This window comes from Fonsecaea erecta (genome assembly GCF_001651985.1).
Source record: "Fonsecaea erecta strain CBS 125763 chromosome Unknown Scaff13, whole genome shotgun sequence".
NCBI classification, from domain to species: Eukaryota; Fungi; Ascomycota; class Eurotiomycetes; order Chaetothyriales; family Herpotrichiellaceae; genus Fonsecaea; species Fonsecaea erecta.
In genome coordinates this window covers 471,586-499,261 of record NW_017387256.1, presented here as the reverse complement: position 1 = coordinate 499,261, position 27,676 = coordinate 471,586, and the positions used below count along the sequence as shown (strand labels likewise).

The 27,676-nt window shown below is 54.2% G+C and overlaps 8 protein-coding genes across 8 annotated transcripts; 7 read left to right on the top strand and 1 right to left on the bottom strand.

Moving 5' to 3' along the window:
- Positions 1-226: 226 nt before the first annotated feature.
- Positions 227-1,393, top strand: AYL99_11078 (hypothetical protein; the record flags this gene model as incomplete). Its single annotated transcript, XM_018842584.1, has 1 exon — positions 227-1,393. The coding sequence occupies one exon, from the start codon at positions 227-229 to the stop codon at positions 1,391-1,393; it is 1,167 nt and encodes a 388-aa protein (XP_018687997.1).
- A 714-nt stretch (positions 1,394-2,107) lies between these two features.
- Positions 2,108-4,863, top strand: AYL99_11077 (hypothetical protein; the record flags this gene model as incomplete). The annotated part of the gene is made up of 2 exons (XM_018842583.1): positions 2,108-3,947; positions 4,037-4,863. The coding sequence occupies 2 exons, from the start codon at positions 2,108-2,110 to the stop codon at positions 4,861-4,863; spliced, it is 2,667 nt and encodes an 888-aa protein (XP_018687996.1).
- A 1,887-nt stretch (positions 4,864-6,750) lies between these two features.
- Positions 6,751-7,717, bottom strand: AYL99_11076 (hypothetical protein; the record flags this gene model as incomplete). Its single annotated transcript, XM_018842582.1, has 2 exons — positions 6,751-7,151; positions 7,231-7,717. 2 exons carry the CDS (start codon positions 7,715-7,717, stop codon positions 6,751-6,753), a joined length of 888 nt encoding a protein of 295 aa, XP_018687995.1.
- Positions 7,718-8,727: 1,010 nt separating this feature from the next.
- Positions 8,728-9,860, top strand: AYL99_11075 (hypothetical protein; the record flags this gene model as incomplete). Its single annotated transcript, XM_018842581.1, has 2 exons — positions 8,728-9,368; positions 9,440-9,860. The coding sequence occupies 2 exons, from the start codon at positions 8,728-8,730 to the stop codon at positions 9,858-9,860; spliced, it is 1,062 nt and encodes a 353-aa protein (XP_018687994.1).
- Positions 9,861-10,374: 514 nt separating this feature from the next.
- AYL99_11074 (hypothetical protein) lies at positions 10,375-11,314 on the top strand (the record flags this gene model as incomplete). The annotated part of the gene is made up of 2 exons (XM_018842580.1): positions 10,375-10,451; positions 10,549-11,314. 2 exons carry the CDS (start codon positions 10,375-10,377, stop codon positions 11,312-11,314), a joined length of 843 nt encoding a protein of 280 aa, XP_018687993.1.
- A 373-nt stretch (positions 11,315-11,687) lies between these two features.
- On the top strand, positions 11,688-13,823 carry AYL99_11073 (branchpoint-bridging protein; the record flags this gene model as incomplete). The annotated part of the gene is made up of 6 exons (XM_018842579.1): positions 11,688-11,847; positions 11,896-12,109; positions 12,160-12,377; positions 12,578-12,910; positions 12,969-13,183; positions 13,233-13,823. The coding sequence occupies 6 exons, from the start codon at positions 11,688-11,690 to the stop codon at positions 13,821-13,823; spliced, it is 1,731 nt and encodes a 576-aa protein (XP_018687992.1).
- A 549-nt stretch (positions 13,824-14,372) lies between these two features.
- On the top strand, positions 14,373-15,082 carry AYL99_11072 (hypothetical protein; the record flags this gene model as incomplete). The annotated part of the gene is made up of 2 exons (XM_018842578.1): positions 14,373-14,578; positions 14,779-15,082. 2 exons carry the CDS (start codon positions 14,373-14,375, stop codon positions 15,080-15,082), a joined length of 510 nt encoding a protein of 169 aa, XP_018687991.1.
- Positions 15,083-23,087: 8,005 nt separating this feature from the next.
- AYL99_11071 (hypothetical protein) lies at positions 23,088-23,837 on the top strand (the record flags this gene model as incomplete). The annotated part of the gene is made up of 1 exon (XM_018842577.1): positions 23,088-23,837. One exon carries the CDS (start codon positions 23,088-23,090, stop codon positions 23,835-23,837), a length of 750 nt encoding a protein of 249 aa, XP_018687990.1.
- Between the last annotated feature and the right edge of the window lie 3,839 nt (positions 23,838-27,676).

Here is a 27,676-nt window from a genome sequence, read left to right as displayed (position 1 = left end):
CACGTCTACAATACCTACACCTCTCATCTCAATTCCTCGTATACCTCTTAGTGCTGCTCGAAATCCATCTGTCCTTCTTACAACATGGCCGACGATCGCATCCGTTGAGCTCGTGCCACCAACGCATCCCCGTTTGCCTCTTAAACGGCCTGCACTGTGCTGGGCTCACTCTCGATCATCTCGGCGTCCCTATTTACATCACCCTCCTCTGTTCTCCTCCTACATCATGGCTCCGACCCCTCTATCACTACCCGATTCCGACGACGACTCTCCTCCCGCCGGGCTCCTCAGTCCTTGGAGACCCCCTCGACGATCCATCTCCACGGGCAGAAGTTCTCCGTTCGCTCGAAACCGATCAACGGCATGGCGAGACGAGCTGATCAATAACGCCGAGAAAATGAGTCGCCGTGTGCTGAGAGTGTGGAGTGGCATGACTCTGTTACAAAAAATCCTCGCCTGCATTGGTCTGGTGGTGTTGGCCACTGTGGGCGTCCTGTTCCTTACCTTCAACGAACGGATCTTCGGCTGGCTCGAACCTCTTGCTGAACGCTGGAAACACACGACTGGGGGCTGGACAATTTTGTGGGCGATTGTCTTTTGCTGTGCCTTCCCTCCCGTTATTGGATATTCTACTGCCGGCACCACCGCCGGTTTCGTCTATGGCGTCGTCGAAGGCTGGCTTATTCTTGCCTCCGCGACCGTGGTCGGATCGTTCTGCGCTTTTATCGTCTCGCGAAGCATCCTGCGGAAGTGGGTGGAGCGCATGGTCGCCCACGACAAGAGGTTCGCTGCGTTCAGCCTCATCCTGAAGCATGACGGGTTGAAGTTGCTGGCCATGATCCGGCTTTGTCCCTTGCCTTATTCCTTGTCGAACGGGGCCATGTCCACGTTTCCTACCGTCAGCCCCCTCTCGTACGCTCTCGCCACGGCGATAGTCACGCCCAAGCTTTTGGTGCACGTCTTCATTGGAAGTCGCCTGGCCGTCATCGCCCGGACACGGGAGAAGATGACCATGGGAGATCGTGCCATCAACTATGGAAGTATCGCACTGGGTGCTGTGGTGGGCAGCCTCACAGGATTATACATCTATCGACAGACCATGGCTCGAGCCAAGCAGCTGGAGGCCGAAGAAACCAACTCAGTCCGAGATGCAGCACGACGGACTGGCCTCCCGCCGCCCGAGTTCAATGACGACCCCGAGGCACAGGTGGCCGCGGAGACAGTTGCTGACGACACAATGGACTACTTTGACGAATCGCCTAATGAGCGACCACGGTATCACGATGAAACCGACGACGACGATGATGTCTTTGGGAAAGGCGATGGAGACGATGATGAACCTGTGACTGCCAACATCAGTCTCCATCAGCAAAAGAAATATGAAGGCGCATGAACGGTTGCGGGGTTGACGGGTTAAAGACTGGTGTTTCTGATAGATATGATAGACTCGCAAGAAGACGTATAGACAAGCGGAAGAGGCTGTCTAGAACGTCGTGGTTATTGAATCGGGCTTTACTCTATTCCTTCGGGTGATACATGGCTTGTCCCATCACTATTTGATCGTCTAAATGTCGGGCTAGTGGCCCCGAGCCAGAGGCTCTTGTCCAATCGCATATACCGACTCTCGCCACCCCTTGTTCTCAAGAGGCTGTGATTGACTTTGGACACGTGATCGGGATATTCGCCCTTCTCCCACACCAGCGTCATAGCGAATTCCCCCCCAGCAAGCCAGGTCAAGTGAGCATCATCCACAACGCCCTTTTTGTTCCATGGTTTTGGTTTGGCAGTTTCCCCCAGGCTGACCACATTCTCTCTCTATTCTTCTGGACACCGCCTGATTCCTCTGTTCGCCCCACGTTGCAAAGTCGACCCACTTGTTTACCTAGAGGACGGGGCGGCCTAGGCAGTAGACCGCTTCCATGGAGACCTCGGTGACTGCTCTGCCTCCACTGAATCCGGCGAGAAAGGCATTGATTCCCCTCTGGGACCGCATGTTACGCCTTCAATTGATCCGCTGATACGGTTGCTGCGCCGGTCCGCCTGCTTGGCTACATGATGGGGTCGATTCCTGCAGCCTTGCTGTGCAGACGAATCCTCACTACATAAGATGACGCCGGAACCCTCTGATCCTTCACTCCCTCCGTCGCCACGTTTCGTCGATGGCTACTTTCCTCCCCAACCTCCTCCAGAAATGGCCGTCGACAACGATACAATCCTCAGGTTGATCCAGCAACTCCAGGCCGACCGGGAAGCCTACCTGTCCACTTTCGAGAGGGTCCATGAGACGTTGACTCAGGCTCTCCATCCACAGCCATCCAGGTTCATAGCCAGTCCCCGGCAGATCATCCCATCGATCCCGTTGGCGTCGTCGCCCACGTCTCTGCCGTCTTCCGAGGTTGGCCAAGCGGCGGCCGTGTCGAAAAGGCGGCCCAGCCTAGTCAGTCACCACTCCAATCCCAGCAGCCATGTTCTCGAGCAACACAACACGGTCCGCCAGCCGAAGGAATCCATATACACTGGTGACGACAGTTCAGACAGCGAGGACGATGAATCATTCTTTGCACAGGAGCTGCTCCCTCCGAGGGATTTCTCGGAGAGTGATCTGATTGAACATTTGAAGACCTACTCGTGGGATATCTACAGCAAATACATTCTTCAGGATCTTCTCCGAAACATTGACTTGCTTTCGAATGGCATTTTCCTCAAGGACAGGCACCACCAAACGGATGCCAATCATCAGCACGCAGATATCTACCACGTGGGGACGGACGGCTCGCCTCTGCGGCACTCTCGGGGTGATTCAGACGAAGGCCCGTTGGCGGCTTGGGAAGCGTTGAAAAACACCAACAATGACAAGTCACGGAAGCAAGCCGTTGGACGGATCGTCGTCGTCCGAGAGCCTGCATCGAGCCTGTTCGCCGCCTTGCACCTCACCATGAGTGAGTACTTCGACATGGATTCCATTTTTCGCATCATGATCGACGACCACACCCCGACCAAAGCGATAACAAAGGGATACTTGAAGGGGGACCACCGGCGGCAACGATCCGTGGTCTTTGTCTTCAAGTATCACACCATCGTGGGGGAAGGGCGTGCGCCTCTGCATTGGCAGAATCATGACGAAGATCCGGAAACCGAGGATGGCCATATACCGCTGACGACGTGTTCTTCCGTTGTTGCCCTCTCCCTCGCCGGCAAGCCCAGTTACACCCTCCGACGTAATTCTAGAAAGAACAAATCCGTCATTGGGCATGTTTACGACCCGTTCGCGCCGTGGCACGTCCTCTCCATCCAGTGTTTTCCCGACTGGAATTCCAGCGTCGATACCCACGAACATAACCACCATTATTGCAATGGTCCCGATGCTTTTCTGACGGGCGTGCTCTCGGAATACAAAGATGCAATCAAACGGTTCAAGGTGATACATAAGGCCATCCAAGAACTGGCCACCCCGCCGAACAAGTCGATCTTCGACAGCGCCCTGCGAGACGAACTTCTCTTCGAGAACAACAAATTCACCTACTCGCGCCGCTATTTCTGGGCCTCGCAGACCCTGGGTCTCTTGAGCAACGAGATCAAGGACATGATTTCCGCCTACCGGGACACCTTCACCGATGAGTTCTGGTCGGGGGAGCACAAAACGTTGTTCCCAGGCACCAAGGACCAGTCGCCGCGGTACAACAACTGGCGGAAGAAACTTGTATATACTCGAAGACAATTTGAAAAGGAAATTTCTCAGCTTGAGGAGGTTTTGAGAATATTTCAAGAGCAGCAAAAGCAGATCAAAAACCTGCGGGAGTGGCTGTTCAGCGGAACATCGGTCCTGGAAAGTCGCGAGGCCGTGAGTATGGCGAAGATCACCGTCGAACAAGGCTACAACATCCGGCTGTTGACGTTGGTCACATTGTTCTACCTGCCGTTGAGCTACGTTACGGGAATTTACGGGAGTATGTGGTGTCTATCTCACCTGGCGGTCTCCTTGATATCAATGTGTGGTCATCGTGTGATGTCCGATGCTAACCTTGCCTTGCCATAGTGACGAACATGCCACCGAACGACTCCTATATTCCCTTCGCCATGACAACGGTGGGGATCTGCATACCGACTTACCTCCTGATTGTGATCGTGAACAACCCCAATGTCGTCAGACGACTTCTGACCAATGCCGGCCTCTTTTTCACCAAAGTCACCTCAATTCCAGCCCCGGAGAAGTCTGAGAAGCTCAGGGAAAAGATCTTAGAGAGCAAAATTGCCCGCAAGGGCGAACAGCAACAGACAATGCAGAAGGTTGCGACGTTTGCGAGCCTCGAGGCCAGACTGTCCCAAGACCTGGGCCAGGAACCTTCGTTACGGGGCTCTCACGGTTTCACGCAAGCGACCCGTCGTATGTCCCACTCGATTGGCAACTATCTCCCTGGCATAGCGACAAGACACGCTTCGCAGCTCCCAGGTCAGTCAATACCCAGGCTTTCCACGTTTCCGGAGGAACCCCGACTACCTCGGAGATCCAGCACCATCAAGTTCGATGAACCTTTCTCGAGCTCGACCAAGTGGCAGGCACTAGAACCGCCACGGGCCACCGTCCAGGACTTTGAGAAGTCATTCTCGAATCTTTCAGGCATATCCCCAACGGAGACTCCGCCGATGCCCGCCGTGATCGTCCAGACGCCCAACGGATCACCCCTGCTGTCTCCCTCGAGGGCCAGGCTGAGGCCTCCGGAATGGCGAAGAGAAAGGAGCGTTAGCCCCCGGAGCGGGCCCAGAGACAGCAGGTCTCTATTCGGGAGACTCAGTAGTCGATTGTCATCCGCGCTGCCGTCGCCGAGATCGTCTGAGCCAGGGAGTCCCATGGAGCCTGTCTAGGACGGATTGGCCACTGTGGGACGCATTACCCCGTGCAGGCATCGCGGGCTATTGCCACGACGGTCACATCCTACATGTATGTGCCCCGGAGAAGCCGGAAGGGGGATGTAAAGAGAACAGACGCACCAGCTTTCAACGTCAACATCCATCACAGATCGGAAGACTGGATAATGTTACAGAAAGTGCGAAGGGCAGACGCATCTTTACGAGTGACGCAGTGAAATGAAAATGATCTCACGATGTACAGAGCTGATGGAATTAGGGTGGTCCCTTTCCACTAATGAGACGAATGCAAATTCGACCAAACCGCCTTTGAGAAAAAGCGGCAAGGAAGGGGCCGTGTTTCGAGAGCAGGGAAAAGCATTTGCCCCCTCGTTTTTGTTGAAAAAAAAAATGAAAAGTTTACAAGGAGCAGCCTCGCGGCATCATCATCGCCATCGTCATCATCAGAATCAGGAGCAAAAAGAAGCCGCAGATATGGCCACAGGTGTACGGTCGCACGGTCGCTCGGACCATCCAGCGCATCAACCATATCCTACATAGCATACCATCTCACCACGACCGATGCGACGAGAAAATCCCACCCTCATCGAACTCGACAGGGGGTTGGGGAACCGTGGAAAAACAAAACAATCAATCAGTCGCAAAGCAGCGAACGGCTCGGTCGGCCGGGTGGGCCATAAAAGGAAGGCACGGGAAAGGGGGAAGGAAATGCTATATGAAACTCGGGAGGAATGAATGAATGTGCATAAGCCAGCCAGGCAGCCAGCCTTCAGATCTGATCTATCACCCACCGTCTCGTCCCGCCGGTCCATACGGATGGGCTCCTCACGGGCGGAGCAGGAAGCGGACACGCCACGATTGGAGATTGAAGCTGGAGACATCACCATCAAAGATGCAGCTGATGGCACAGCGTGTGTTTGTCTGTGGGAGTCTTGTCCATTCATACACGTACGTATGTATGTACATCTGAGTACCCCGACATATTATATGCATGCAACCCGGACAATATCAAGGGCATTGGCTGTGTACGTAACATTCATTCATACACTGTACCTAACTACCCATCTATGTATCTCGGTATGAGTCCATGTCTCCCCCACGCTTTTTCACGGACTGGATGCGTTTCGTTCCCATTCGTGCGCCGCCCCATTGGAGGGAACTGTTCGCTTTTCATCTCTAACAGATGATGCCGCAATGCGCCCCAAATCATAATGTGTGTGTATCAATGCAATATCCCCCCCACCCTTCCCCCGGCGCGGAAGTCAAACGAGCACCAAAGCACAAAAGCCAGCCAGCCAGTCCGGAACCGACCTGTTCGACAAAGAGGGAAGACAGCCAGGCCCAAAAAAACGTGAAGAGGGAAAGAGACGATCCGAATGAACGAAAAGGAGAGCAATTGGAGGAAGATTGACATGCTTTCTTTGCTGCGCCAAAACTCCCGAACGACAATTCTTGCTCGATTGCAGAGATTGGTTGGAGTCCCCAGTCATCGTCGTCGTCAACGAGGTGCCATCCATCGTTCGTCCGTAGTGTGAAATTCGAATCGCCCGGTTTTCTGCTCAAGTGGTTTTGCTGTCGTTAGATGAGGTGATTGGCTCTTTGGACCCGTATCCCTCGTGTAGGAGATTTTGCATTCGGCCTCGATGTCAAACACAGGGAGAACTCTCCCGTCTCATGAGTGGGAGGTGTGGTCCAGAACGTCATCCTGCACCTCGACGCCGCTTGAAGTACGACTTGGGCGGCCCACTACCGCACAGGTTATGCTTGATCCGTGCTCTCCAGCCAGGCGATCCGGATCGTGACAAAACAGTGCCCCTTTATCGGGAAATCTGCACAGCTCACTCTGTCGGAAACAGATGATCCGAGTTTTGCAACGCCAATCTGTTAGATCTTGACGTGCCTCCCCTCTCGCTCGACAACCTTGACCAGGCTCTTGTACGTGTCTTCCCAACTCTCCTTGTCGTCGCCGTCCTCGTCGGTCTTTTTCTCCTTGTCCTTGCCGTCCTTCCCGGCTTTCTTCCCGGCGTCTCGGCTGACCATCACCACGCTGGTCGGCCGCTTCGTCTGGCCTGCCGTGCCCAGCTCCGCACGGCTCGTCACGTAGATGTAGGGCACGCTGTGGTCTTCGGCCAGGACGGGGATGTGGGAGATTACGTCCATGGGCGAGATGTCCGCAGCGAGAATGACGACGCCGAGTGGGAGCTTGTCGGTCGTGGATGTGGGGGATTTCCGGAGCGCCTTGACGACTTCCTTGACGCCCCGTCTTAGGGTACGTTGTGCGGCGGCTGCGAAGACACCATCGAGTTAGCACGACCATGGACACGGAGCGGAGGAATGGGAAACGTGGAGATGAGGGCAAATCACCTTTTTTGACGCATTTAAACACCTTCTTAGCAACCTTGTCGTCGGCCAATGGGTTCGCGAAGGGCACCAAAGCTCCCACAGGTCGTGTAGCAAGGATGGTCTTCTTGTCCGCGTCTGCCTTGGTCTTTTTGGGCTCCTCATCCTCGCCTTCCTCTTCCTCTTCGTCGAGTTTCACACCACTCGGCTCATCCATATCGTCGTCTTCGTCCGCGCTGCTTTCCTCGTCCTCGTCCTCCGCCTTGGCCTTCTTCTTGTTGTTGTTGCTTTTACCCTCGAGCTCATTCAAGGCCTTCTCCGCCAGCACCTTCCTCGCCGCCTTTTTCTCCTTGTTCTCTCCCTTGGATTTTGTCACACCGGTGGGCGCCGCTCCACCGACTTTTGCGGTCGCAGCGGCCTGCTTCTTTGCGATCTTTTCGGCTTTGGCGGCCTTTTTCTCAGCTTTTCGCTCGGCCTTGAGCTCAGCTTTGGCGGACTTGTCTTTCGCCATCTTGCTTCTTTTGTGACACTGGCGGTTTGATGCGCGTGCGGATGGTGAGTTAATGGGCGACGAGCTTTGGTTCTGAGGAGTAAAGTATTCGTGAAGGATTGGGCCAGCAAAGAACGACGGTTCAGGGGTTTCCCAGAAGCAGTATAGCTAATAAGATATTCGAGGCGTTGCGAACAATAGCTACGCCGGGCTAGAAAATGAAGCAAATTGAAAATTATTTTGGCTTCTCCGCACTTTGGGCCACGAGCAACTTCCACTCAATTTCCCGCCGCTTTTGCTGCCAAGACCCAACAGCAAACCAGCACCTGTGATTCTTTGGATGAACATGTTACTTATGTTTGATACTGAACGTGCCTCACCGACGCTGTCAGCATCTATGGTGGGAGGGAGAGCCACCGTCTTTGACTTGCAGCAAAGTAGGCAATACTTCCACTCACAATTCGGTGGCCATCTCCCCGAATGGTCATTTGTTGCTGAAGTGGTGCCGCTCCTGCGAATAAAACAACTGAACCCATATGTTGTTTAGTACACGACATGCACGACCAGGTTGCTCGGCTAGCCTTCAGGTGGCACGTGTGACCAAAGCTGCCAACCCAATATTATCTCCACCATCGAGATCGGACTCGTTTGGTATACCCTTGGCAGATATCAAAAGGGAAAAGGCCCAGCTCCAGGCTGCAAGGTTTCCTGCGCAATTGTCTTGACTCGTCCCTTCCACGGACTAAGGTGGCTGGTGAAGACGGTCCAAATTTCAACCGACCGCAAGCCATCAAGTCCGCAGCTAATTTATCAGGAGACCCCGTCACTCGCCTCTGGTCGGCTGCAGAATGTACAGTCCCTCATCTAACTGGAGCAAGCATGCTATATGAGCACTGCTAGCATTACCAATAGTTGTGCGGTCAAATCACCGTCGGCAGGTTGAAGAGCGTTCGAGATCTCGGAGATCGAATAGTCCATACAGACCACTTCGCCCTGGTCTTCCCTGTTGCCTTCGCCTACAGGCCTCAGCCATGGAGGGAGAGTTCAACTTCAAACTTGATATTGGCCTCGCCTTACGGACCTTCCTTCATTCTCAGTTCTTCGGGACACCGCCCTATCCAACACAGTCTTTCTCCAGCCAGGTCATTATCGTCACTGGCTCCAATGTCGGTCTGGGATTCGAAGCTGCCCGACATTTCTACCGCCTTGACTGCGCGAAACTGATCCTCGCTGTACGTACAGTCTCCAAAGGTGAGACCGCCAAAGAGGACATTGTACGGAGTGTGAGACACCGCTCTGATGGCGCAGAGGCCATCGAGGTCTGGCCTTTGGACCTTTCCAGCACGGAGAGCACCTTGGCGTTCGCTGAGCGCGTGAAGAAAGAGCTACCGCGGGTCGACGCTGTCGTGGAGAATGCCGGCATCAACAATATGAGCTGGGCGGTTTCTGAGGGATTCGAGCAGATCATCCAGGTCAATGTCGTCAACACCCTGCTGCTCGGTCTATCACTGCTGCCCAAATTGAGAGAAACTAAGCGCCAATTTCCCGAGTCCAGCCCTCACTTGGAGATTGTCAATTCTGAAGCCCACCACTTTACCAGTTTCAAAGAAGTCAATGCCCCAGACATCTATGCGACTCTGAATAACGAGAAGAGCGCCGATATGATGGGCAGGTCAGTATCTCCTCAGGCACGAGCTCGTGGCCCTTTTCTCTTCTGCATCAGGCTCACACGAGAACGTACAGATACCCGCTGAGCAAACTCATCGGTGTGCTCTTTGTCCGCGAGCTCGTTCTGCGACTGCAAGAGCGCGACAAATCCAGCGCCGTGCCAGCGCCGCCTGTCACGATTACTTTGGTCAATCCGGGCCTATGTGTTTCTGCCCTAGATAGAAACATGATCCTTCCGGGGCGAGTCTTGATGTATTTCATGCGCATGTTTCTCGGAAGATCAACAGAGGTTGGCTCTCGGACGCTGGTCTACGGCGCATGTGTCGGTCCAGACTCGCACGGGGCGTTCATGTCGGACGGCAAGAATCAAGAAGTTGAGGGCTGGATATATTCGGACCTGGGAAAGAAGGCACAGTCCAAGGTGTTCGAGCAGACCATGAAAGTGTTGGAGGCCCGAAAGCCGGGCATCGGGGCGGGAGTCGGACTGCCAGCCTGATCATTCATCAGGTAACATTCATCCGACGCCAACACCGTCTCTGTCTAGACCCGAGGCGATACCCTGTTCCTGGAGTAGGATGGACGGGTCAGGACCTCGTCCTGGCAGCAGCAAATCTTTCCATTAGGCGGTATCTCAGCCCTAGACCTGATATACATAACAGCCAAACATATTGCCTCAACTCTTTCCACATCTATACACGTTCCCCGCTGTCTCCACCCTGTTTCCGCAGTAAGAAATTGGGGCGCCTATAAACGCAGCTAATCGTGGCCAGTGCTTATTGTCTAGGCCTGGGAGACACGATGCCGTCGTCACCTCCTGGAGTCTTTAGTCTGACGACGAGGTGGTATCCTGATCTTGGACTCGTATCTCCTCCGCCTCAAGATGTCATCCGACACACCAATATATAAAGAATGACACTACACATTCTGTGTTATTGATCCAGGTGCGATTCAATTCAAGAAAGTGTTCACGGCGTGTAAACAGGAAAGAGGACCAACTGAGCCCGGCCACCATGTCACGCACGATTGATAAACTACCCGAAAATGATGCCTCTCCGACGGTCAAACTCGTGGTCGCCAGCTGTAGTCGGTAAGGTCTACTTCCAGATCAACCCAACACCAACGTCTGGACAAGAAAATGCTCTTGTCAAGCCCGACCAATCCACTGACGCTTTTTCCTTCTCCAGGACAGCGACGCTGGGCGTCTACCAAGCCCTCAAGATTCTGGGCTACAAACCGTACCACATGTACGAAATGGCCATGTCTGGTGGAGACACTCACTGGGAGATCATGATGCAAGGCTTCCGCGCCCAAGGGGACCGTTGGTCGGGCGTCCAGCGGTACACCAAGCGCGAGTTCGACAAGTGGTTCGCGGGCTACGACGCCCTGGTCGAAGTGCCTTCGTACTTCGACACGGCGATGCTGGAATCATACCTGCTGGACCCCAACGTGAAATTCATCCTTACCGAGCGCACACCGGAGAGCTGGGCGAGATCGTTCAACGGCTTCATCGGGGATCTGGTGACCAACATCGAGTCCCCACCGATGAACATCCTGCGCCACTTCAACCGGACGCTGAACTATTTCTGCCTCTTGAACATCGACGTGTACGACTATTGGAGCGACGGCACGCGTCCTGGCGACCCACGCAACGAGGGGAACCTGGGGAGGAACTATGAGCAGTACATCAGCCGGGTGAAGAGGTTGATCCCGCCGGACCGGATGCTCGTGGTGAAACTTGAGGACGGGCTCGGCTGGGAACAGATCTGTCCGTTCCTAGGCAAGCCTGTCCCGAAGGGGGTCACATACCCCAAAGGGGTGGAGCATACGGAGGTCAAAGACAAGTTGATCGTGCCATTGGTGAGAAATGCTATGATGAAGCTGGCCTTGACGGTGACGGTACCCATTGCCCTGGGAGCGACGGTGTGGTGGAAGTGGTCTGCATCGAGGTGAAGAAGAGTGCCATGGGAAGCTGCTGTGCTAGAATGAGGCTGTCCATACGATGATCGAAAGGGATGAATGACTCACAAAGGAACCAACCATCACTCGGTCTTTGAGTGTAGAATACATACTGTAGGGGGGTAACAGTAGTGACCGAAACGCAGTAATAATTTACGAGGTCCTCGTTGCATTCTTTAGGCTTAGCCCCAACCTGTAAAGGGGCTAGCGCGGTCTTGGCGCGGCGCAAGGTCTTTCGCCCCTTCTTTGTCTCCCAGTTGCCGCTCACAACTCAACTCTTTGCGAATCTGTTGAGCTGCATCGCCAACGACCCTCATCAGTTGTCGTGCGCACTTCCAGTCCTCTTACTCGCGATCCGCCGCTCAAGATGTCGTGGCGCAGTCAAGGCATCACAGGTTCTAACAACATCCCCCTCGGAACGCGCCGTCGGTTTGGAGGTGAAGGCGAAGGCGACTCGCGAAATGATAGCTCTGCAAGCTCCCCCGCCTGGGGTGACTCGGGCAAGCGTGGGCGCAGTCCTCCCAGAGGTTCGTGGATCACCCATGTGCACCGGCATCTGACTAACTCCCTAACAGCTGAACCTGCGGCCGACGGTGTCAAGAGACGTAGAAAGCGCAATCGCTGGGGTGAAGCCGGCGAGAACAAGGCGGCAGGGCTCATGGGCCTTCCGACCATGATCCAGGCGAACATGACAGCAGAACAACTCGAGGCTTACGCCCTCCATCTCCGTATCGAAGAGATCAGCCAGAAGCTGCGCATCAATGATGTCGTCCCTGCGGAAGCAGATAGGTGAGAACCTCCCCACATATCTTGTCTCTGCAAGTACTAACAATTGTCAGGTCCCCGTCGCCAGCCCCTCAGTACGATAACTTCGGCCGTCGGGTGAACACGCGCGAGTTCCGCTACCGCAAACGACTGGAAGAAGAGCGACACAAATTGATTGAAAAGGCCATGAAGACCATTCCCAACTACCATCCGCCCTCTGACTACAGGCGGCCGACCAAGACACAGGAAAAGGTCTATGTGCCGGTCAACGACTATCCCGAGATCAACTTCAGTATGCTTACTAACCCTATAACTCTGCTACAAACCCCCCTCTGCTTTTGCTCGCTGTTCCACGTGCTGTCGTCTGCTCTGCTCTTCGAGATCTAGGCGGTAGACGTCGCATCCTGCACTAACCATTGTCAAATCCATTGCCCTGAGACCATTTTCGCTTTCGAGAATTCCACACTAACACAAAGCTTCTTTTCTGCAAAGTCGGACTACTTATTGGCCCTCGTGGCAACACTCTCAAGAAAATGGAATCCGAGTCCGGGGCCAAGATCGCCATTCGAGGCAAAGGCTCCGTCAAGGAGGGCAAAGGACGATCTGACGCAGCTCATACTAGCAACCAGGAAGAAGACCTCCACTGCCTGATTATGGCAGACACGGAAGAGAAAGTCAACAAGGCCAAAGCCCTGATCCACAACGTCATCGAAACCGCCGCGTCCATTCCCGAAGGGCAAAATGAACTCAAGCGAAATCAGTTGCGCGAACTGGCGGCGCTCAATGGTACTCTGCGCGACGATGAGAATCAAGCGTGTGCAAACTGTAAGTTGGGCCCTCTCCTCCCCCCTGGCCGGAGACCAACTCTGACTGACACAATTAGGCGGGCAAATCGGTCACCGCAAGTACGACTGCCCCGAGCAGCGCAACTTTACCGCCAACATCATTTGCCGAGTCTGTGGTAATGCTGGCCACATGGCGAGGGACTGCCCAGATCGACAACGTGGCAGCGACATGCGCAACAACATCCCTGGAGGATATGGTGGACCGCAACGACGTCTGGGCGCTGGCGGAGATGCCGTCGACCGAGAGATGGAGGTATGTTGTCCCCTAACCTTTTGTATGACCACCCTCTCACACCTCGCAGAATCTGATGCAAGAGCTTTCCGGGAACGGATCTGGCAATGGTCCGGCGGGTCGCATCGAAGCTGCACCTGGCGGCTATGATCAGGGCGACTCGTACGCTTCCGGTGGAGATTCTCGCCCCTGGGCACGCCAGCCGACGGGGGGTGTTGCCCCTTGGCAGCGAGACCGACAGGAACGACAGGAACGAGACTACGGCCAGAGAGATTATGGCCACCGGGGTTACGACAACCGAGACCATGGCCACCGGGACGGCGACTCGTCGGTTCCTCCATGGGCGGCCCAGAGTCGAGGAGACACACAAGGAGGATACGGTGCCGCTCCCCAGCAAGGAGCCGCTCCCTGGCAACAACCCCAACACCAACAGCCAGCTCCAGCCCAGAACTATGGGTATGGTGGATATCACGGTTACGATGCTCAATCCGCATACGGGGCGCCTCCTCCTGGACTCAGCTCCTTCTTACAGCAGTATGGCGGCGGTGCTGCTCCCCCTCCGCCTCCCGACAGCACCCAGGCTCCTCCTCCGCCTCCAGATCAACCGCCGCCACCCCCGGGTATGCGTGACTACTATCCTCCACCGCCGCCTTCGGTGTAAAGTCCTGGATGATCCATGGGATCAGTGCAGATTGATTGCGGGGAGAGTGTGAGAATGTCAAGGATTGGAGCAGGATCATGGGTGGAGGACAGCCTGATCAACACTTGGATTGAAAGGATGCGGTGAAATTGCAAATTGCAAATTGCTTCTTTGTGGCAACCCAGCTAAGGCGAGGTTGTTGCTGTTTGTAACAAGTACTATTCGTATCTATTAACAAACAATGCTTGAGATTATCCAGACATTGTCCTTCTGTACTCGGTACTTCGCTGACCATGGTTTTGGCCACTAACAGGCTGCAGCGAGGATTCGATCGCGTTCGTTGGAAACGGGCCAATCGCGGTACAGGAAATAGGCATGGCCCCAGCCGCGGTCTTGGCATTGAATGGCCGTCAAAGTTCCCTCAAGTTCATTCATTCATCTACCCGCAACTCCTTTCCTCACCAACTGCTTTCTTCCACTTCTCCCATCGATCTCTCGTCCCCCTCCCCCAGATTCCGAGATATACAACTCAACACTCGACCTTACCTTCCTCCAGAAAAGCCCGCCAAAATGCCTCGTTCCCGTGGAGGTGCTGCCCGACCGGCCCCGTCGCGACCGACAGCTCCGGCTCCTGCTCCTCGATCGGCGCCACAGCAGCAACAACGTCCGATGACTACCACTGCTGCTCCCCCGACTGCATCCGCTCATCAACACGCCCCTCCTGTGCAAGCATCGCAAGGTCCCGGCCTCTTTGGCCAGATGGCCAGCACGGCAGCGTGAGTGATAAAAAAACCCCTCTGGAGTTTGCCCCCAAGTTATGCATTGTGGTGGTGGAGATGCGTATATTTCAAGGAAGACCCTTGAAGGAGCAGAAGAATGGGAAGAGAGAATTATTCTTTTTCTTTTTTACCTCATGCACTTTCCAACCAACCTACCAACCAACTAACTGACCGCTGACCTATGCGTGAAAATCTAGTGGCGTCGCAGTTGGATCCTCGATCGGCCACGCCATCGGCGGCTTCTTCAGCGGTGGCGGCTCTTCCTCGGCGCCCGTGGAGCAACAGCAACAACCCACCGACGCCTACGCCCGCACCGGCGACGCCATGCCCAACGCCCTGTATAGCCAATCGAACTCGGCCGCCGCCGAAGCCTCGGGTCCCTGTGCCGCGGACATCAAGAGCTTCACCGACTGCATGAACCAAAACCAGGGCAACATGACCATCTGCGGCTGGTACTTGGAGCAGCTGAAGGCGTGTCAGCAGGCGGCGAGGCAGTACTGAGACCGAATGGCGCCTCAGAGTCAGCAATTGGGACTCTCAATTGGTACCAAAAGTAATGGCGGTGGATAGACAAGAAAAGACATGTACGCATCAATCAACGTGAGGACGCACCAAAACACACACATTGTAAATAGGCATATGGGTAGCGCTCTCTCTCTCTCTCTCTCTCTCTCTCTCTCTCTCTGCATGGACGATTGACTTCCAACAAGGGAGAAAGAGGAGAGAAAAAACAAAAACTGTCACTACTTTGCATTGGCATAGCGTGGAGGGAACATGTTCGATTAGACAGACAGACAGACGCTGGGGGAAAGGAAGACGGCCCAACCCTTTCCCTGAACTGAAAAATGATATGCCAATCTCTCCACTCAGAAGAAGACGAATTGTGTTGTTGTTTTTGTTTTGTTTTTTGAGGATTCTTGGGTTCCTGCATTTCCATCCAGGAGACCACTCTGCCTTCGACAGAAAATGAAAGAGTCATCCTTTCATCCTTTCGTTCCTGATCGGCGAGGTGTTTGCACCTCTCCTCTTTCTCTTTGACCTGGACTATTTTGCCGGTGTAAGGAAGACAAGGATGAGGATATGATATGCGACAACCAACAAAACCCACCTTGATGCTCCGGCTAGAGCCCTACCTACCTACAGTAGTTTGCTTTTGGGGATTTCCCAGTCCACTACAGGATAATTCTTGAGCAGCGAATTGCAGCTGCAACTCGTCAGCGGGAGAAGAATATGTCCCCCAGGAGGAGGGAGGGAGGTCTCCTCTTCCAGATGTATCTGAGACGAGGTGGTACTGTGAAGGTAGATAGATAGAAAGATAGAAACCTGAGGAACCTTTTTGGCCCATTTGTTCTTTTCTGTTGCTTCCCCCTTCGCTCTCTCCCTCTCTCTCCCTCCCCTCTCTCTCTCTCGGATTGATGATGGCTCGCATACCCCCAAGCCCATGCATGGTCCGTCTGTTGTCGTTCGGCTTCGTTAGAGGTAGAAGGGGAGAAGGGGATGAATGGATAGATGGGTGAATGAATGCTAGAGAGGGATGCTGGCTGGGGCGGTTGGGGAGGGTTCTCTTGCGCGATTTCCTCCGGTTCTCCCCCCTTGAGTGTGTATGTGTGGAAGGGGGTTCATTGCGTGGGTGAAGAAAGAAAGAAAGACTCGGGGACTGAAAGACGGTCACAGGCATAGAGAGGGACGAGGAAGCAGGGAGACAGACAGATAGACCCAAACAGGTCCGGCAAGACTTGATGCGGCCCAGGTCTGTCAGATCTCAAGCCGGGCTGAAGAGGACCCAGTGACTGCTTGTTTCGTCTCGTGGGCATCAAGAGGTACTCGATCGGCTTGCTTACCTTGGAGTCAGTCTGCTCAACGTGAGGTATCGGATCATTCCGTTGTTGGGTCTTGCCACGCACTCATCCCTTCAGCCGTCTGTCTTCCCTACCTACCAGCCTAGGTGAATCAGCGAGTAAGTGGCTGGCCGGCCGGGGCAGCAAGGTCAGACCAACCACCCCATCGTCGATGTCCGACACCGTGTTCAGACGGATGGGTAGAGGGAGGGCCCCGGGAAATCGATGTTCCCCCAAGAGCCAGCCAAAGGCAGCCGGACCACCTTCCGCTGGGCAGGAGAGTTACGACCGAGGCTCTTACTCAGTCGTTCATGAGAGAGGGACAACAAGTGTCCTCCTCCCCAAGCGGCGGCCGCCACCGGCACCACCATCAGCAGCACATGCCACTCTCCTCTGCTTCTGCCTCTGCCCCTGCCACGGGACAATCCGGTCACGGTCATCGTGGATATCCGTCTCATGGACGAAACGAATCCCATATGTGTCGATGATCGCGCAGAAGACCGTACCGGCGGTGTGTCTGTGCACAAGAACGATCGGTCCGCAAAACTGGGGACTGACTGGGACTGAGAAGACAGTTTCTTTTTGAGTGGAGGGGGGGGGGGGCGGCTGGTTTTCCAAAACCATCGTCCCGTTCCACAACGAAAACCAAATATTATAACGACAAAGGAAGTCGTTCGGGCACGAGGCCTCGTCATTGGACCACCGTGTCGAAGGGGGAAAGCTCTCTCGGGAAACTCGGTCAGCGACAGGGCTTGGCTGGCTGGTGGAGAGAGAACCAGAAGAGAAGGCAAACCTGCTCGCTTGGTGTGTGCGTGGGGATATCACACAGGTGGTTTGGTTCGGCTTGGGTCTTTGGGATGGATGACCCGTTCGTATGCCAAAAGGACCTGAGTGAGACTTGGGAAAGTCGGGTCCAACGGCCGTACCTTTTTCTGTTTTCCTGACAGAGCGTCGTTCATGTCCCCCGGTCCTTTCCTGTCTTATCCTGTCCCCCAGGGGGGTGATGCCGAGCGCGTTTCCCGAACCCGGCAAGTTGGTTCCCAAGGAAGGGAACGAAGGTCAGCCTGATCTTCAGGTCTCGAACCTTGATGGACCAACTGATCTTCGGTTCGCGCAACCGGCATTAGACGAAGAGTAGGAGGAGAGGAGGAGAACGTGCCAGCACAACCCCCCACCCGCCCAGGGGGGTTGGGATGGAGTAATCACACCGACTGATCTTCTCAGTATCCCGCGCTTTCGGTACAAGTGTCAGATGGGATGGACCCCGGCAGCGATGAGCTCGGTCAGGCAGTGAGGTGGTGTGGCTGCTGATAGGTACTGTAGGTGCTCACCGTCGAGGTGGCACCAGTCAGGAGTGTTTGAGTTTGACTTTTTGGAAGTGAGGAGGAGGATCACCATAGCCGCAACTTCCACCCGCGGTCGATTGGTTCGGAACTGTCGACAACGACACTCTGTCGCTGACCAAAAGAATCGGTGCCTGGTGTGGCCGTGCGCATAGAGAGTGAAAGGTATGTGGAGGATGACCTGTCCACCTGGTGTAGCTTTGAACGAACACGAGGTACGTGTCCCCACCCAATATTTTCCGGGCCTCAGATATCGTGAGCTGTCCTGAACGGGTGGAGGAGGGGTGTTTTTGACCCTTTCGTGGTCAGCACCTGTTCCAAATAGGGTACTATCTGGGACTTGGCTGTGTGGACTAGCCCTCCGCGTGTGCTGACGGTCAAGCTGTCTGCACACCCTCTTTCCGGACGGTAGGGCTGTGAGGCTCTGGGGAGGGGGGGAGGGGGCTAAGAATACCTCCTGGGTTTGATAAGCACGCAGTTGGTCAGTGGAACTTGTCGTATACGAAGTGTGGTGGAGACGGGATGGCAATTTCGGCGCGTTGTCCCATAGGTAGGGCTCGACCGAGGAGATCAACCATACATGCAGTAGTCGTCCTGGACAGACAAAGTTCGCCCGTCAGCTCCGTCCGTAACGGGTTGCCGGCACAATTGGAAAGATGGGATTGTGTGTGGTAAGTCAGACACAGCCGAACAGGAGTCGGGTATAGAGGCGGTCGCAAAAGCAGCGAATGTCGGTTGTCCCAGAGATAAAGGATGACTGATCATGTCAGCATCTGGACCAGTGGGTGACCAGTAGCAGGCGCACAGGCAATAGACGGTGGCGGAGTTAAGACGGTATACCGACAGCACTTGTCGTGATTTCAGGCCCGACATTGAGTTTGGGGATGTGGAACGAAACCGTCTTAGGGCTGAGCGAAGACAAGACCCCAAGCAACAGTGGCCGGACGGACTTTGAGCCGTCTCGGAAATACGAGCACTGTGAACCTCTTGTTGCTGTGCTTCGAGAAAAGGGAGTCATCAATCTCACCACAACGGTTTCCCATGCAACACGGGGCCTCCCGATCCAAGAGTTGAGTCAGCAGGAGAACTGCCTCTTTTGATCTTTATTACTCCCATTTCTTGGCCAATGGCGATAGCCAGTCGAGGAATTGTTCGATTAAACTTCGGTGAGACTCATACCTGCTTGTCCTTTTGGCATACTCAGCAGTGGAGATATAGAAAATTTTCCACATGGTGCGGCGAATCGCATATTATTTGTGTGTGTGTGTGTGCGCTGAGGTGCTTGGTAAGTAGTATTGACTACTCGAGCAAAGGGCCCTGTTGACGGGCTGATTATATCGCGGGTACCGCACCCATTTCCCTGCGAAGGCGCCAACGATCGTTCGAGATGCTGAGGCGAAACGGAATACTCTTTTGTGACTCACTAAGATGCGGGATCGATGTGACCATTGTGTGTAGATGTTGTCAGATTCATTTTCTGTTGTTCTTGTTGTCGCAAGGGCGCACGACGCCTCTACGTCCGTTGTGTGATCGTCTATCGTGATGTGTAAGGCAGATTGGTGGCGGGGACACTCACATCTCATCTCCATGCAGGGTCCAGCACAGCCATCAGGCAACAGAATTAGGTAGGCGATTGAAAGATTTGCGGGGGAGCAGGGTAGCAGCGCGTCAGGCCATACACAATCGTCTGTTTCGGTAGGGAATTGGAATGAGAACGTGTATCAACGAGGGTCACTCTTCGCTTCGGCTTCTAAGAATACGCACAGCCCGCCTCGGTGCGTGGCAGCTTATTGGTTACCAGCAAAAGGACAAACGATCGACGGCGACACAGCCACCATAACAGATCAGCCCGTCCTTCGAGAAGGTTGCCGCATTGGGCAACCGGACGCTGTGCCCGAGGGCACAAGCCACTAACTGGAACACTAGTGGCTTCTAGCAGCAGACCTAGTGGGAAGCCAAGCCGTCATAAGGTTCACACGCGTAGTGCTGTAACCCACGATCTGGGTGCACACCAAAAGCCCCCTTTCCCGGCTCGCCAAAGTGTGGTATTCGTTCCCAAAACAGGTCAAATGTGCGAATAAGGATATGCCCAAAATCCAAATTCCCGTGTCGTGACGAGCGGTAGCTCACCGCATATCCGTGGGAATTGGCATTGCCAGGGATGCTGACGAGCGTCTTCTGCATCAGGAATGTGGTTGATGACATTGAGCAGTGTTTTATCGCGGATGCCTGACTCCTTGCCTGATTTTTGGCCCTCAGGCAGCCGCCATTGTGATTCGTCGCCCTCGGTATGCATTTTCTCAGCATTTATGCACTTGGGAGAAAAACAACGCGCGCGGAAATTGACGTTGCCATTCCCCTTGAAACATTCCCCGCGAAGAAGAAAGGGTCACGAGCGCAATTTCTGAGATTTGGGGCGACGAAGAGAATTCGGGATCGTAGCAACTTCGGAAGCGCGCACATTATATTGTCCGCACTCCCGTTTGCACGCGATCACGAGGCTGCAGGCGGAGGGGTTTAGGGGTGCCTCTTCGCGAAAGGTGGGGAAGGAGGAGGCAAAGAGCAGTCCTGGCCCTTTGGTGGTGCATCTGGCTGACTGCACAAATCGGACGACGTCGGTGCATCGTGCACGGGCAACATGCAAGCAGAGGGACCGTCCATGGAGATTGCGAAAGGCCGAAAGCGCGAGCCAAACAGCGCAGAGAGGAGAGGAGCTAGGGGAGGGAAATAGACTCGCACTGCATTTCGGACGAACAATTCGTCCTGACGGAGTTTGGCCCAGGACAAAAGATGCACAACGTCACCGCTATACCTTATTCGGGCCTAGTGCGAGGCATAACCTGCTTGCGGCCTCAGCGTGACCTTTTATGCCCGACGGGCGCTTTCGGACCCGGACTGAAACGTGCTGTCGCGACCGAGCTCGCAGTCCGGAATTGTAATGCGCCGCTTCCTGGTCGTTCCCCGGCTGCCTGGCAGACCGCCAAGCAGGGAAAGCAGCACGAGATGCCTTCCTCCTAGAGCAACTGTCCTCAATACAGGAAATAGGCAACAACGCACCACTATTGGGTGATCGGCTCGCAGGTTGTTCCGAATACGGCAAATACGCGCCCCACGATGGTGGCTGGTACACCACAACAAACCTACCGCTTTTGTATACGAATGCGAGCAGCTCCAGATCCGGCAGACGGGCGAGGAGTACAGCAAACACGAGATTGCGACGATCAAGGCGCCCATGTAGCTCGTCGTGGCTGTCCTCTCCCTCTTGCCTCGATCAGGCAGACTTAACCTAGAACCCGGGGACTATACTGTGTAGTTGTGGTGCGGTGCTGCAGGGAGATCTCTCCATCGTAGGCAGCCAGCAATCTTGATGCAGGCTCAGCCCACGGTAACACGACAACGAATACGTGTCCGGAAAATAGGTGTCTATCTACGGGGTTTGGATCTCAAGTAAATCAGCAGATGCTCGGCCAGGGCGATAGCAAGACGATAGCGTAGTCCAGTGCTGGGAGATGAAGCCCGAGGAATACGATGGCCAGCGACCACAGGTCTCCGGGGATTTGGTGTGGATTGAACAGCATCCCCGGGGGTGGTCGATAGCCTGAGGTGTCTACAGGTTATAGGCGGGGTAGAGGTGTTCGAAAGCCCGAGCAAGCAGCATTGGGCGACCTGAAACAGACTTCCTTAGGCGTCTCGAGCTACCCCTCAGCACGGCCTCAGGCGCTCAGCCAGCCCCCATACAGTCAGAACCCAGGTCCTGATAACGAGAAGCCCTAGGGCTTCAGAGCTGACGGCCATTCCACCAATACCAATGCGAAGCACCTGTTTGACCACAAGAGATGTACACAGCAGTGGTACTCCCACGCAGAGCTCCCCCCACAGGAGGACAGCTGGGTGAAGCCCGAAAGTACCAGAATAGCTGGATGAATTAGGAAAGAGTTCTGGAAGCTGGGTTTGCAACAAGAGTTTGTGTGCCAAATAATTAATTAGAGGATCATGCTGCTATTTGATTTTGGTGGCTGGCCCGGATAATTCCAGCAAAGCATCGGTGGGATTCGAGAGACGTTTTGGGTAGGTGCACAGTGCAATACGCAGTAGTAGCAGTAGTGGTAGTAGAAATCGAGGGTGATGGGTGGATTACGAGAGCATAGCAATGCTGTATCGTCACATCCAGAGTCCAGAACACGGTTGACCGCCAGGTGGTAGACAGGAGGCCGTCAGCCAAGGCCAAGGTTACAACGCACTGGCTTACCAAGATACAGGGCAATGACGGCCGCCCATTGGGTAATTGGTGGTCCGAAGCAACAGGACATTTCTCAGCACGCCCTCAGCAGGTCCTCCCTCCCCCTAGGAAATGCTGTCATTGAAGCTTGTCGCCTTGTTTTCCTCTGTCTGCCCATTTCATTGATGGGAGAGCTCGGCAGCCCGTAGAGTAATCGGGAAAGGCTGCCCTGGCTGCCCTCCTCGGAAATCAGCCATAATCTTGCCAATTTACGCCGGTTCCTGATGGGTGATGGGAGGATGAAACCAATAGACACGAAACACACGAGCACAGCACAGCAACGAGAAGAGGCATGGATGCCGTAAGAAACGGGGAGTGGGTGAGGGTGAGATCAGACGAAGAACGAAGAACGACGGTGGTGGGCTTTACTCGACTCGGAGCAGATTGCGAGCCCAGGAGCCGGGAGGGCGAGGGCAACGGGGCAACAGGTGCAACAGACCGTCCGAGGATCAGGCAGAGACGAAGACGGCCGAGTGACACCAGTTGCTGCATAACGACACAATGACATGCTGCTTTCAGATTTCTCAGCCTGCAGCCCCGCTTGCTCCCTTCCAGGAAAGAGTCCTTCAGAGTCACAGAGTCACTCCTCGGAGAGAACGTAACACCGCCCTCGGGTTTAGTCTTGGGGGGAGGGTCCGTCACAGCCCTGCTGGTGTGCAAAGTGACCAGGGCCAGGGGCCTAGACAGGGGACCCCTGTCGCCTGGTGGAGCTCGGTCTTTACGCACGCTCGACCCTCTCTCGCACCCGTTTCTTACTCAGGCACCTTCAATAATCCTAACGTTAATGGGCCCCCCATACATGGATTTCTTAGCAACCCGTGAGTTTACAAAAGAACTCGTCCACCCACCCCTCCAACCAGCCTCCTTTCTTCTCTCCATCATCACATCTACAACAAGATACAACAACAACAGCATTGATGAGCATCCAGCATTGACACCTCCAGACAAGTCAACTGTCGAATAGACCGGACTGCCAAACCAAACCACCACGGTCCCCACACCAGTGACTCAGAAAGCAATCCAATCTACAACCACCAACCCTCAAAATGCCTTCCTCCGTCACTTTCTCCGCTTCCACAGCGAACACCAAGTCTGCCAGCCAATCCATCTACACCCGGCCGCCGCAGAAGAAACAGAAGATGAGCATCACGCAAACCTACTTCCTCGCCCACAGTGCTCGCGGCAAGCTCTCTCGCGAGGCTGCCCGGCCTGACCACGACCTCCGCCTGTTGGTTGGACACGCCAATATGCTCGACTCTTTGATGCTCGATTTGGCCAATGCCGAGCAGGAGCAGGAGCGATGGTTCAACAACATCGTCAACGGATCCCAGGCACAGGAGGAAGAGGAGGAGAGACATCGACACGTCGAGACCATCGTGGAGGAGCCCGAGGCCGACTGGGAACCCGAAGACGCAACCTCCTCGGAAGAGGAGTCGGAGGACGAAACTGAGCAGAAGCCAGACACCCAGGTGACTGCCATCGAGGTCGACTCCGATATGGAAGATGATGACGAGGAGAACGAGGGCCTGACTCTGGTCCGCACGGCCTCACGACACTCTCCTCCCGAGCTGAGCCTCGACACCGACTCCGACTCGGATGACGAACACATGCCGCCCTCACCACCCACCACGAGCATCGAAGTCCTGAGCGAGAAACAAAGACAAGCCATCGCCACGACTTCCTTCTACGACGCCAAGGACAACGCTTCATTATCACCCGAAGAGTCGGAAGCCTTCGAAGAAGAAGGCTTCTATCTCCCTTCAAGGCAACAGCCAACCATAATCGCTGCCTACTGAGCAGGTTGATTGGCTGCCCTTGGAAACGACTCTACGTGATACCCTCAGCGTTCTAGCAACTACGTCTTTTTTACGAGCATGGTGTTTTGGGGAAATGTGACGCTTTCGGCGGTGGAATCAAAATGTATTCACACGGAAATTTGGGCCAGTCTAAAGGGGGAACACAAGCAAGGGGCACGAGAGCAGGGCGAGATTGAGGAAGAGGGAGTTTGAAACCTCGTTGCCGACCCAGTAGTCGTGGCCTTTGTGCCAGCCTGGGAAAACAATGGAGGGATTGGATGACCATCTTGCTCAACCTCGACACCACTTCAACATTCTTGGCTCTAGTTCCTCAACATGACTCTACTCTATGTACAATGGCAGATAGTTCTCCCTCGATACTAGGATCGAAGGTTGAGACTCCTGAACCAAATGATAATTCATTTAAAAAAACTTACTGCTACTTTGTTTCATCTCTTTGCACATTGTTTGAGCACAACTTTCATTACTTTTTCCGATCTCCCGATCAAAGACGCCTTGATGCGGAGGTGGTTGCTAGCCTTCGCGCTTAGATTAAAGCCGACCGATGCTGAGCTGGGGCGCTGGAACGAAATCTCTCCGAGCCTGGCTTGCCTGCTGATCACGCACTACCCGCCAGCAGCAGTTGAGTCATCCGGAATCGGATTTTGCTCTTCTCGCACGCAGGGGCGGGGCCTGACAGTTGGTTTTGCGGCCGAAACCATCCGTCGGCCGCCCTGACTGGCCTTACTTACCACTGGATTATTATTATGATTAATTTTCGAATCTCTCGTTCTACTACTGTACGAGCCTAACATACCTGTTCTCGGCCCCCTTACGGTCGGTGGTCAGCCAAATTTTGTGGCGCGAGAGCCGAAAGGGATAGAGGATTGCAATTCCAATTCCATTCCATTTCCATTCAATTCAATCAAATCAGAAATTCCCCAGGAACCTTGGACCTTCGCTTCTTGCTTCGGCTCACGTTTTATTCAGCATTCATTATTATTATTGTTGTTGTTGTTATTGATATGGCTATGTCGTTGGTTCATGTTTCCTCTCGACTGTTCACCCTTCTTGGTCCCGTCTTCGTCGGGATTTTTCGTACAATTGTTGTTGTTCGACCCACCAGACGAGCCACTGGTTTCCAATTCCCTTCGTCGTACGAGTTTTAATGTTAATAATTTCTCGTAGAGACTCAAAGTTCCTAAGTTTTCCTTACTTCCGTCCCCGTTTGTTGTTTCTTTTGCCCCCCCTCCTTGCTACCACTATTACTACTGTTGGTTCTGCAACGCACTTTCTGCTTCTACTCTCACTCACTCTCCACCAAGCAATTTTTAATCCAAAGTTTTTAATCTTTGAATTTCTAACCACGGCCAATCACCACCTCCCTCTCCCGTAAGCAGGAATCATGGTCGTGGCCACCCACCGAAACGAATCGGAAATAATCGTTGTTTGTCTCAAAGCCTGATGACTTCAAAGTGCCTGGCCTCAAACCCCATTCCCTTCTTTTCTGCCTCAGGTCTCCCAGACAGAAGGAATGTCCTCGTGGATAGGGTGGTCCAGCTGGTTTGCATCCAGCTTACTCGATCCTGATGCAATCGGGTTTGGCCACCCTTTCGACAGCGAAAACGTTTCCGCTGCCGCAGTCTCTTTTCGTCAGTGCCTTCGACACCACCCCGGGCATCAAGCATCCAGCACCCATGGGGGTTTCTGTTGGCTTGGGTAAGCTGCAGAGGCAACGCAACAATATTCTATGATTGTTCAGGGCGATGACCTCGCTCTATCAAATGTTTCTCTCAAGTCTCTCGGCATATTGCCCTGGAAGAAAAAGATCTGCGTGAACGATTCTCCGTTCCTTCCTATCTCACCATGACATGGGAGAGAGACGACGTGGTTCATGTTCTCCCCAGTCTCGCAGTACGTATGCCTTCCACGCCTCTGTCTGAAGAGATCAGTGGACACGTTGATCAGGCGCACTTTGACTCCCATGGTTCTTGCCTCCCTATGAATCGTCGCTCGTTCAGCATGTCCTCGCGCGGGTTTTCCAGGTTTGAGGCCGCTTGCTTCCTCGTTCCCAAAGAAGTGATTGCGAAGAGGAGGATCCAGAGACTCGGGTCACCTTATCAGTGCCCAGACCATGTGTTGATATTCAGGCCTCTAGGGCCATGGGACGCCTGTTGGGCCCAAAAAAAGGGGATTTGCGGTGAACCTGCCTCTCCTATCAGGGGGTCGATCCCACTGGTGATCGTTGACCCTGCTTCGTTTGGTATCCCCGTCCTTGGACCCAACACAGCGCATCAGGCTTCAGCTGTCGCCAAAACCTGTTATCTGGCAATTGTTTGAACCTTGAGCGTGTTGCTGGTTTCTGTACACGTGCCAATATGATGACGATTGCACGAGCGTTGTCCATTGATTGGTACTGCAGCTCGGCTGAGTTGCTCTCGTACAATCAGACGCTTGGAAATTGTACAAACACACTTCTCTCCTCTTCAAGATCTGTTCACTACCTCGTCAGGAATAGCGTGATTTGCGCGGCTGACTGGTCCTCAATGCTGCTGCATAATTGCATAATGAACTTGAAGATGGCTGGGCATCACATGCCAGGTTGATGCATGCAAAGTCCAAAGATGAACACGCCACTCGTCAACCCCCTCCTTCTAGCCTGCATCTCGCCTTCACTTGACTTGAGTGTGCCTTCTGACCGAACCACAGCAGGGCGACGAGCAGGCGACGAGGCAGACCAACGACCTCATGAATGCGGCAGATCGCCGATCCGGAACACCGGATACACTTGCTTCCAGACTTGGCTGTGATCACCAGGTGATGAGATCTGGTGGACTCCGGACGGCGGATGGAGGAGCCACGGCCCATCGCAAATCATTCGTGCCCTTAGCGAGTGAAGCGAACACCAGGGTTGGGCCGTATCAGCCAAAGCCTTCAGTCGTGGGGTCGTTCGACTAAGTCACTCCTCCAATCATTCCTCCGCATCCTGCCGGCACAAAGCTCTGCCAACATGAAACCACGGAACTGGTGACCGCTGTTTCGACAAATTTCATCCCTGCAGTGCTTCTGATACCGAAGCCTGCATCCTCCACGCACTTTGTTCTGCATGGCAAAGACGGTACAACTTCAAACTTGCCTGCCGAACGGTGTGTCACAGATACAGGACATCGCCTCGCCAACCGTCGAATCTTGCAGGTCCGGGCTGCTGGCAATTCCGCACAGGACTTGAGTCAGCACGCCACGGATCTCAAAAAGATCTGGTTTGTGTGTGCTTTCCTTGTCGTCCACATCATCTGCCCGGATGGGCAAGGGCGAGCTCGTCGTTCTGAGGTCTGGACGTGTTATGTCGTAATGAAGGTGGATGACAGAGCAGTTGACTCTGGGGAAACCCTGTCGACAACTGGATGAAAGAGCCACCTTTTGCTCATGGTGGCTGCCGGCAACGGTCGACAGGCTCTCCCTGGTTTACATATTTGCCACGGCTGAATGCGAGGTCTATGGTTAGACCGGACGGCACGCAGGTTCGTATTAATGGGAATGATTCGAGAGTCTCTTGCAATTTACCCACCAGCACGAATTGTCTGGGTCTGTTTCCTGCACACTCACACATTCCCTCTTCGCTGTGCCTTCTAGAAACGCTCGACACTGGCTGAGTGAGCTACTTTGTCATGCAGCCATTCCTTTAGGGCAGTTGAGAACGCCCTAATTGGTCACGCAGTGGGGGTTTCCTAGAACGGAATATACTGCCTCGTCAGCAACCAAAGCCCACCAAGAGCTCCAAGGATCTCAGCAAGCGAGCTCCCACTGGAGACGGCTGGGACGACCATGCCGTACCCGTT